This window comes from Lipotes vexillifer, unplaced genomic scaffold (assembly GCF_000442215.2).
Source record: "Lipotes vexillifer unplaced genomic scaffold, Lipotes_vexillifer_v1.1 scaffold36, whole genome shotgun sequence".
NCBI lineage: Eukaryota > Metazoa > Chordata > Mammalia > Artiodactyla > Lipotidae > Lipotes > Lipotes vexillifer.
Window position 1 is genome coordinate 4,351,166 of NW_006792448.1, and position 11,783 is coordinate 4,362,948.

Consider the following 11,783-nt stretch of genomic DNA (forward strand, 5'->3'; position numbering starts at 1 on the left):
ATAGTATATTCCTTAATTTATTCAAGGTTTTTTAAAAATGTACTATCAGTTTTTTTTAATGTAGGTCTTGCAAATTTTTAAAATTTATAGCTTTGCATTTCATATCCTTATGTTACCTATAGATTCATTTTAAAAAATACTGTTTTCCCTGGTAAGTCATTTGAAAACCTATTTGATGTACAGAGAATTCAAAAAATTTTGTTGACTGATTATTATTGGGTCTGATTTTTCAGTGGATTTTCTTTTATTTCCAATATAAAAAGTTCTATCATTTGTTAACTGTTAATGTTACTTTTAAGTTTTTTACTCTCTAGGTTCTTTGGAATTCTTTTAAATGACAAAATATAATGTGTATTTTATAGGTCTTTATGATCCAGTGTTTCATCTTTAAGTATATTTGTTATTGATTTCTGATAGGTATCCTTTATCATATTAAGAGTTTCTTTCTATTCCTGTTTATTGAGGCTTTGTCAGGAATGGATATTATCAAATGCTTTTCTAGCATTTATCCACATAATCATGTGACTTTTTTGTGAACCAATAAATCTTTTTGTATTGTTTTCATTCTTTATCAATTTTCAGAATACTAATGAGTTGGTTTCCCAATATTTTCTAAAGGAGATCAGTGAGTTGTTTTTTTTTGTTTTTTTTTTTTAATTTTTTTTACTTTATTTATTTTTGGCTGCATTGGGTCTTCGTTGCTGTGCACGGGCTTTCTCTAGTTGTGGCGAGTGGGGGCTACTCTTCCTTGTGGTGCGCGGACTTCTCACTACAGTGGCTTCCCTTGTTGCGGAACACGGGCTCTAGGCACGTGGGCTTCAGCAGCTACAGCACACGGGCTCAGCAGTTGTGGCTCACGGGCTTAGTTGCTCCGTGGTATGTGGGATCTTCCTGGACCAGGGCTTGAACCCGTGTCCCCTGCATTGGCAGGCAGATTCTTAACCACTGTGCCACCAGGGAAGCCCGTGAGTTGTTTTTTTAAGTATCATTATGTGCAAATGATATTTAATATATTTGATGTGTTTGAATCTGATGCAGTTATTAGTCTTTGCTGCTCAAATTGGCTTGTCTTGGGCTACTGGGTTGTTTTCTGTGTCCTTCTGACAAGATTCCAGTAGTCTTTGATAATTTCTTTGCTTTCTGGATAGGATGTTGTAGGCTTATCTTGTGCATTTTCTACCCCAGACTTGCCAGTTTCTCAAGGAGTCTGGGTTCTTTTTGTGGGAAATGGTATTTAGACCACAATCTTTTTATCCTAGCTTTAAACAAACTGACATATTTTGTTTAATTAAATCTAAAATACTTCCAGATTAATAGTAAAGTTGGGAAGATAGTACAGTGCCATATACCCCACAACCAGTTTCCCATTCAAGCAAACTTTTTACTGTGGAAACATTCTAACTTACAAAGGTAGAGAATTCTCCGTGTACCCAATACCCAACAGTTATCACCTCTGGTCTTTTTTCATGTATGTCATCACCTACTCCCCACAAATGATTTTAGAGGAAATTCCATATATTTTATATAAGTTTTATTCATAAATATTTCAGTATGTGAATATAAGGACAGAAATCATCTTAACCAAGTAATTTACTAAATTTGTGTTAAACCATTTTTATTTTCGTAGATTGAACTTTATTTTGGTACTTGTGAGGGCTTTTGTGTCTGTACTCATAGGAAACATTGATGTGTTACAAAAAGACTCATTATCATCTATCTTGGGAAATGAGAAAGTTATAGGTGGTATACTAGGCATTTCATCAGGCTTTTGCCTAAACTTTTGGTTGGATGAGTGGATTCCCCTGCTGAAGTTTGAAAAACAATAATTTGCATATTTTAAAAACTTGTGTTTTGTGTTCAACCATTTTTTCCATGTTTGTCTTCTGTCTTGTATTTGATTTTCTGACTCTTATGCTCTTGAACAGTTTAAGGAACAGAATTCCATCTTTTCCTTGAAGAGTTAGTAGAATTTATTTACTAAGCTATCTTGTCTGGACAGATACTTTTGGAAGTGGAGGGGGACAAATATAATATACTTCTTGAATCAGATTGAGTAATTTATATTTTTCTAGGAAATAACTTATGTCTATATCTTTAAGTTATTAGAATATAACAGCATGTGCTGTTCTCTTTGTTTAAAGAAATTTGCTTAGTATTTGTGGTCTTTATGTTTCTTTTCTCATTCTCAGGACCCTATTCATTTTCTTCCCCTTTTTTTGGCCTGACTTTATAGGCTTCTTGCATTTTGCTTTCTAAGTCATGTTTTCTTGCTTGTATCTTTTAATTCTTCACTCTTTTTGAGGGTGTGTGTTTGTTGTTACTTTTTTCATAGGCAGTTTTTTTTTTGTTTGTTTTTGCGGTACGCGGGCCTCTCACTGTTGTGGCCTCTCCCGCTGCGGAGCACAGGCTCCAGACGCGCAGGCTCAGCGGCCATGGCTCACGGGCCCAGCCGCACCGTGGCACGTGGGATCCTCCCGGACCGGGCATGAACCCGTGTCCCCTGCATCGGCAGGCGAACTCTCAACCACTGTGCCACCAGGGAAGCCCTGTTACTTTTTTGCTTCTCGAATTGACTACTCAATTTATTTTAAATCTTGTATAAAATGGAAGCATTTAGGGAGATGGTCTCCCAAGCTTTGGCTAATTTTATAGGTTTTTAAAATGTGTCTTTTTTATTGTTTCTTTTAATAGATGATTTCCAATTTTGATTTTTTTTAGCTGAGTAGTTATTTTTATCAGTGCGTTGTGAGGAAGAGATCCACATCAAGTATCTCAAGTAAAAAGGGCTTTAATTATAGGGACTGCATGATTTCACAGGAGTACATGGCCAGGAACTGGGGCCTCCTGTGACTTCTGGAATTGCAGTATCTTTCTAACTGGCCACATAGTTTTTCTTATGGCATCGGCTCAAACATGCCTTTGATGTATTGATTATGTACCTGATTTTTTTTAATCCATTCTTACTTGTAAGTGAAGGTGTAGATTGTGTTAATATTGTAGCTGGGATAGGCGATATTAATAATGTGATTTGTCAGTTTCCGTCAGCAGCTCTTCTCCCTTCCCCATGTTGCACATCATAGCAGATGGAGGATTTACAAAGCTGTATCGTTCTGTACCATGACTGTTTTTTTTGATAGACCTTTATTGGAGTATAATTGCTTCACAGTATAAATACTGTGTTAGTTTCTGTTGTACACCAAAGTGAATCAGCCACATGCATACATATGTCTCCATATCCCCTCCCTCTTGAGCCTCCCTCCCACCCTCCCTATCCCACCCCTCTAGCTTATCGCAAAGTATCAAGCTCATCTCCCTGTGCTATGCTGCTGCTTCCCCCTAGCTAATTACTTTGCATTCAGTAGTGTATATATGTCGATGCTACTCTCACTTCACCCCAGCTTCCCCCTCCCACCCTGTCTTCAAGTCCATTCTCTATGTCTGCATCTTTCTTCCTGCCCTGCAACTAGGTTCATCAGTACCTTTTTAAGATTCCATATATATGCATTAGCTGACCCACTAGAGCTTCCCCAAATTCTGTGCTATTTTTGACAATTTTACAGCACCTTCAAGTGGCCTTCACTCCTGTATGTAATGTTTCAGTTATATAAAGTCCCAGCTTTAAAATTTTTTAATAATTTTGTTATTTAAATTTTTTTTTTTTTGGTGGTACGCGGGCCTCTCGCTGGCTCTGGACGTGCAGGCTCAGCGGCCATGGCTCACGGGCCCAGCCGCCAGACCAGGGCACGAACCCATATCCCCTGCATCGGCAGGCGGACTCTCAACCACTGCGCCACCAGGGAAGCTCCTGTTATTTAAATTTGACAAAGAAAAAGATTGATTTAAATTTCTAGTCTTAGTTTATTTAACTTTTCTTTAGAAATCAGATTGCTTATGTAGCTTTTTAAAAATCCGTTATGCCAACATAGTTCTTTGTAGTTCATGAATTTCCTTAAAGTTAGTCAGCAAACATTTATTGAGAAATTTCTCTGTATAGAGCACATAGCAATTGTAACTGAAGTATTAGAGGGCAGACTTTGGGAGGCAGTAGGTTGAACTGGATAAAATCCACTTGAAAAAAATTAGACTAGAAATGTAGACATCAGAGATTGGTGGAAAGTAACAGTTGAAATCCATTCTTGGTAGTATTCATAGCAGGCTCACCTCAGCTGGTGGCTGCTGAAATTGGTTGAAGACAGTTAAAAAAAAAAAGGCATCACTTTAAGAAGAAGTGGGATCCAGCAAAGTTTGCCAAGAAAAACATATTCATAGAATTTGACTTAGTAATCTCCTTAGAGAATATCTTAGTAGTGAATGCTAAATAAAGGAGAGGTTTTTTGTTGTTGTTGTTTTAAAATAGAAATGGATGACCAGAAAGATAATGGGACTTTGCCAAAGTCCTAAGTCTTGAGGTCAGGACTTGACCTTCAACTAGTGACTGCTGGTGTGAAGCTTTCCACAGGGTACCATTGACTCTCAACACCATCATCTTTGAGCAAGTGCCTGGCAATACTTTATTTTGGCAGCATTTTGCAGTGCAAAGACTGTCCTGTCTCCTGTTGTTTCCTTTGCCCTTCCCTAAACTGGGGGATTTCTGTTTTGCTTCAGAATTCTGTGATTCTGCATTCATAGTTGTAAGCCTTTCTCTTTCTTCCTTTTCATTTGTATGTTTACAATAGCTATTAGACCAATTACTTCAGCATTCTTTGCCAAATAAAGTTACCATTGGAAATAAGTATTATGAGACCTCCCAGAAATTCCTTTTTGAGAGTCAAGCTTTAGGGTGCCTTGTACTCTATTTTGTCATTTCTGTAAAACAAGTTTCCTTAAAGTGAAGAATACCCGAAAATAAGTGTAAGGAGAGAAGCAGTGTATTCTGAGTTAGTTTGATTTCTTTAGAAAGCATCACAGATAGCGTGATTGTTGTTAGTGTTGTTAGCGTTCTCCATGATTTAATGTTATTTATGCTACTGTAATATAAGCAGATTTCAATTGAAGTATTTTTTTAGGATTGAGGACTTTGGGAAAGATGCATTGCATTTCTTGCTTGGGAGGAAACTTCCAAAAGCTATCATAGTCCTTATTATGCATGAAACCTTGATTGTTACTGGTGTGCCATGAGATAGGCCAAAAATATTCTTGTTTTCCATCTTTGTTGTTCATAGCATAAGGGGTAAGATAAATAAAGTCTTCCTTTTACACATGGGGGAAATGAAGCGAGCTAAAGTATAACGATCATGGTATTTGTGATATATGTTGCTATTAGAGTATGATTTAGAGCCATACTGTCCAGTGTGGTAGCTGCTAGCCACATGTGGCTCCCTAAGTACTTGAAGTGGTGTTAGTCCGAATTGAGATGTGCTCCAAGTGTGAAATACACACTGGATATTGAAGACCTAGTATGAAAAAGATCTCATTGACACTTAAAAAATGACTTCTTTTTTTTGTGTGGTACGCGGGCCTCTCACTGCTGTGGCCTCTCCCGTTGCCGCTCCATGGCATGTGGGATTCTCCCGACTGGGGCTCGAACCCGTGTCCCCTGCATCGGCAGGCGGACTCTCAACCACTGCGCCACCAAGGGAAGCCCAAAAAATGACTATTTTTAAACCACAAAAACTGATTTCATCTTGAAATAATACTTTTTGATATATTGGGTTAAATAAAGCATATTATCAAAATTAATTTAAAATTTATTTTAATGTGGCTACTAGAAAATTTAGAATTATATATGTGGTTCCTGTTTCAGTTGGACAGCACTGATCAAGAGTATAAAATGGTTGCTAGGATTATAACTTAGTATTCTCTGACTTGTACAATATGAAATTTGGAGACATAGTGTATGAAGTAGAATTATGATACAGCATGTACATGCAGATTACTTTGATATATTTAAATTTGTTTGCATTTTGGAAAACTATCAAGTATTGCCAACAATTATTTTAAAAACCAGAGTTATAGCAATTGCTGCTGGGCTGTCAATGAGACTTAAAAGTGCAGAACGGAGGAATTATGAATCACTGCCAACTGTAGGTGTGGCCACTGCATACTCACCAGGTTGAGAAGGAATCCCAGGCAGCTGTAGAGTGTGCAGCACTGAGGAGGAGGGCTGGGGAAAGTTTCCTTAAGGTCGGTTTCTGAAAGGGGTTTTGCTCAGCTCCAGGTCTTGCTCCTCTTTCTGGCCAGATGGTGCATGTGTGGTACAGATAAATCTGACCCAAGTGTGGTTTACCTCTGAGTTCAGAATTGGCTGAAAATGACCTAAGTAGGTGGGTTTATGAGGCAGTAAGTGGTTAGAATTTACTAGGTTTTGTTGAATTAAATAGATGGTTCCTGTGAAACAGCAACTACTTATAATCTTCATTTTACACCCAAGAACAAGTAGGTAGAGTGGCAAGGAGGGTATCTTGCCTTTTAAGATTTATGACCACTCATATCCTTCCTCTTCAAAGCTATTTTTCACATTGGATACTTAGCTGAGAACTTCAATCATTTTAGAAGTTTGACTGCTAAATAAGATGTATGTGATTTTTTAGCTTTAATATTTAAAAATATTCTTATTTTCTTATGTTGTGTGTTCCTTAATATTTGAGCTGGGGTGAAAAAATTCATTGGATTTTGTATTACAGTTCTGTCTTGATTTTGTAGATTTCTTGCTTAACCTCAGAAGTTTTACAGGTACGTTGTTGCAGAAACCTAAATTTTTTTGGTTAATTGATGATAATACTGTAACAGACCTTACATTGTGTATTGGTAGGGCTTAGTTTTGAAGAGGAACATTTTCATTGGTTTAGATTTCATAGTGATAAAGCAAATATGGGTTTACACTTGGGCATAATCAGATAATGAAGTGGTTAGCAGAAACCAATAGACCATAGATTACCAAAATTGAGTACAACAAAGCATAATTAACACTATAACTTGACTGTAATTGGTGGGGGAGGGGTGGTGGCTATAGAAACAATAACAATTCTAAGTGATATGTGAAAATGCTGGTTACTAGCCCATGCCAGTTGATAGAATGCTAGAAAAATCAGATTTTACAGTAGATTTTAGATAGGATTTTTATATGCTTGAGGCTGACTATTGGCTTATATCCCTTTTTTTTTTTCTTTCCTTTTAGAATATGGTTTCTAGTTTTAGGGTTTCTGAACTACAAGTGTTACTAGGCTTTGCCGGAAGGAATAAAAGTGGACGCAAGCATGACCTCCTGATGAGGGCGTTGCATTTATTGAAGAGCGGCTGCAGCCCTGCGGTTCAGATTAAAATCCGAGAATTGTATAGACGCCGATACCCACGGACTCTTGAAGGCCTTTCTGATTTATCCACAATCAAATCATCGGTTTTCAGTTTGGATGGTAGCTCCTCACCTGTAGAACCTGACTTGGCTGTGGCTGGAATCCACTCGTTGCCTTCCACTTCAGTTACACCTCACTCGCCGTCCTCTCCTGTTGGTTCTGTGCTGCTTCAAGATACTAAACCCACGTTTGAGATGCAGCAGCCATCTCCCCCAATCCCTCCTGTTCATCCTGATGTGCAGTTAAAAAACTTACCTTTTTATGATGTCCTTGATGTTCTCATCAAGCCCACGAGTTTAGGTAAGTGTTAGAGAAATCTGTTTCTTCTGGACAAGAGAATAAGTAAAGCCAGAGGCCTTCAACTGTTAATTAATGATTTGCTGTTAGTATTATAAAACTGAGGCATTAAAATACCGAGTGTTTAAATGTACAAATAAAAAGAAATATTGGCAACCATGACAGAAATCTAATATAAAACTCTTCATTCGTCAAACTTTCTTCTTACAGCTTAGAACTCAAATTGCTTCTGTGTGTATACGAAAAGGCACAAATCTTATTTATTGCCATGGTTCCACCTTTTGATGCTTTTGATATTTTTACAAAGAGACTTAGTTTCTGTTTAACATAGCTTTTTTAACTGTTTTCCTAAGGAATAAATCTTTTATATTTAATTTTTTCCTAACATGGCAGAGTTTGACACACGTTTTTTAGCTTTTTGTTTAATAACCGTTGACTGCTTAGAAAATGTAGTAAATTTTATATTATTAAATGTTGATACATGTGACTTTAACAAATTTATACCTAGGTTCATGACTTCTGTGCTGTAATGGCATAATTTCTTACTGGCTAATGAAATTATTTACAGAGGTATTTGAATTTATTGATAAAATAAATTGTTTGGGAAATAGCATTTCATAGTTAGTCCGGGAGGTCATTTTCCTTTCCATCCTAGAAAGAACCCTTTTTGTCTCAAGTCATTTGAAAACTCTCTTAAATATATCAGTGTGCTTTTTTAGTTTTGTATAGGACTATACTTGTACATCTTGGTTGAACTAGAAGGAAATTTTGAGGGGCAGGGCTGGTTAATGGGGTCATTATGGCCTGATGGTGGCAGGCCAAGGTGGCTGTGCTTTTCCCAGGCCCTTTCTCCTTGCTTTGTTTTTGTTTAACAAAACTGAGCCAGGGAGGTAGAGTAATGCATTTTATCCCTTCATTACATTCATTCTGAAATAAGGATTCTGTGTTTGTTCGCATTTGTGCAAAGTCCTTTGAGTACAAGTATTGCATCAAAGAGTAAGGACTCTTGATAACATATTACTGAATTAGTTCCCAGAATAGCTGTGCCAGTTTAAATTCCACAAAGTGAGAGAATGTCTCTCATTGCACTTTTTACTTCCTGCCTTTATTGATCTTTGCAATTTCGGTAGATGGAAACTTGTATCTTGTTTAGATTTTTCATTTTTAAAATTAATAACAGAAACAAACATTTAAAATGTTTATTACCCAGCTGTGTTTCTTTTATGATTTTACTTTCATTTTTAACTTCTTTTTTTAACCAGGTTCATTTATCTGCTTAAAATGTTTCCATAATTTATTTTTTTGTTCCTCCTTTTTTCATGGTTTTTGGTTCATACCAATGTACATAGTGTCATGGCTCATTCACATGTTTCTTAGGAGTTATTGCAAATTTATTTCTTTATGTTTTGAGAAAGAGTCAGACGAGTAATGTGCTTAGGTGACCCTACCTCATGGAACTCCTCAGGAATATGGCTAAGGCAGGACTGAGCATAAGAGGCCATGTGGGGTCCTGGTTACAGGGGAAGGTGTTTCAGAACCGGATCAAATGCCTGGAAGGAAGATGACTGGAGATGGAGAGAAGATGCAGCAGCATGTCTTCTCTGCTCCTAGTGTCAGCGGTGTGCCAAGCAGCGAGCTCTTAAGAGGCTTTGTGCCTTGCTTTCCATACTTTCCTTTGTTGAGAAACAGACATAGGAATTTTCTTACTTTTCTGTATTCTTCATAGAGTTTCTCTTTCATTAACCTCAATTAAAGGAACGTAATAGGCTTTTTATAAATTTACTAAAATAAAATTTTTGTATCTCATGTGGCTTAGATAAAATAATGCCAGAGGCATTTTTTGTTGAAGAGTGGGTAAGAAGAAAACCTGCCTTTTGCTCATAGCTTACATTAGAATGTAAGAAATCCATAAAACCTCACGAGCTTATAAAATAACTTTTTGCTCATGAGCTAAAAAATTGTTGACTCATGTATTTTCAGGAGTTCTGCCTATCATTGTTTTTGTAAACTTTATAAACAGATTTTGTTTATAACAAGGCTTAAACATTTCCTTATCCTGCCTTCCCTAAAAAGAAAAAAAAAAGAATTTTCTTAATGTATATAGTCTTATTATTTCAGATTGATAAAACAGTGATCTAAAAAAGGCTGTTTTAGACTTTGAAGTAGAAAGTTAAAAAATCGGCATAATACCATATAGTCTGCCAAATAAAAGTGGAAAAATTTAATCATTTCCAGTAACGACCTTCGTATGAAAATATTTAGTGTCATGATGTCTAAAGCAATGCAGTGACATTTAGAAATTGCCTTAAGTTTTAATGATTTGGTTATATAATGTTGAAAATACTTATAAAAATTAAAATTTGGGGTAAATCCATTTATTTGGAACACTGTTATGGAGAAACCTATTTACATTTGGGAACTGAGAATTAGCCTCAGGAATTGAAAGAAAGAACAAATCCGTATTTCAAAGCACATATTCTTTACATCCGTGGGCCAGTCTGTGTATTCTCGATTTAATATATAGCTGATTAGATGATTTCTAAGCCATCAACATACTGTTGAGCAGGAATTAATTAACAACATGGGAAAGATTGGAAGAGCCTGGTAGAAAACAAACAAAAAGTCCAAAAATGTTGTTCCAAAACCTCTTGGGAATATTGAAACCAATAGTTCTTTAGTATTGAGGGAATCGCTGTTACAGCAAGGTCCATGTATTGATGCCAGATAAAACCCCCAAACAACCACGACGAGTATATTCTATTTAAGAAGATACGTTATTACATAGTTTTGCAGTTTGGTTTTATTAAAATTGTTTAAATAAAATTAGCATTTAAAATGACAAACTGTGGCATCTAGAAAGCATGAGTGTACACAGTAATACTAAGTGAGGTTCTCTATAGCTGAGGTTTTACTGTAACAGATGCATAATCCCCTAATCTGAAAACAGGCTAACAAAATCTCTCTTCTCTTCCCTTAAATAGCTATTCTAATTTGCTCTCACAGGCAGTATTTTTGTCTTTTTTTTCAATTTTCTGTTTTCTTTCTTCTCTTCTTTTTTTAAGGTAATTTCTTGTGATGATGAAATCCTTTCTCTTTAAAAAGTTTGTCTATATTCAGTCTGTACAAAAGAATACATAAAAAACATTGTTATAAAGAATATCCATGAATGAGCACCTGTGAAACCACTGCACAGTTTTTAAGAAAGGAACATTGCCAGTATCTTTGAAGCCATTTCCTTGCCTTTTCCTTTTTGAGTTAAATCACTATTCTGGATTTTGTGTTTCTCTCTTGTGCTTGTTGTACCATATGTGTATAAAAAAATGTAATGTTTAATTGGCTTGCTTTTGAAATTTATATGATGGTATACTGTGTATATATTCTTCTTGTTCACTCTGTTTATAAACATCTACATGTCGATATGTCTAGCTGTTTGGTATTTTGTGAAATACCTTCAAAGTATTATGAGTCTTTGATTCCTTAAAATTTCTTCATTGTGCTTTTCAGATTACAAAAGTAATTTATGCTAGTAATTGAAAATTCAAACACAGAAGTATAACAAAAAGGGAAAGTCCCTCATAACCTCATTTATTACTCAGCTTGAGTCATATCAATAATTAACTGTTTCTCTGTGTATTATGTCATCTTTTTTCTCTTCCCCTTCATTAAACAAGGCTCTTCTAACCACAGAGCCACTGTGCCACTTTTCTGCTGGAGGTAGTAGGCATTGTTCTACTTGTACCACTGTGAAAAGTGCCCTCTGGAGTTCTGTGCCTTGACAGTCTTCCTTAACTGTATTTCTTAGAAATATATTGTACATCTGTAGATTATAGTAGGTCTGTTATCTTGTAGATGTACCATAACTGAACCAGTATTCTGTTGATGTACATTTTCAGTTGTTTTCAGTTTTTATTATTTATTCAGAAGTATTTTAGTGTATAACATATCTTGGCACTATTCTTGCAGTCTTAGAAACATTGCTGCTGTGAGCATTTTTGCATATGTGTTTCTGAATACTTGCGTTGCATATTCATGAAATGTAAATGCCTAGATGTGACTATTTTGGGTCAAGGAGTATGATTATTTAATATTTTGATATTCAACTTTTGTAGAGAAATTTTGGTTGCTTCAGAAGCATCATAGCAATTTATACTCCCAATAATGTATGAATGTATTATTTTCCCTACACCTCATCAG

At 36.0% G+C, this 11,783-nt stretch overlaps 1 protein-coding gene across 3 annotated transcripts in view; it reads left to right on the forward strand.

Annotated features, from left to right (window-relative positions):
• Positions 1-11,783, forward strand: part of PIAS2 (protein inhibitor of activated STAT 2) — a 102,718-nt gene that overhangs the window by 25,773 nt on the left and 65,162 nt on the right. For all 3 annotated transcript variants that reach the window (XM_007465613.1, XM_007465611.1, XM_007465612.1), the window contains one exon: positions 7,118-7,592. In XM_007465613.1, the coding sequence (XP_007465675.1) occupies positions 7,118-7,592 (475 nt within the window). The remainder of the gene's footprint in view (positions 1-7,117; positions 7,593-11,783) is intronic.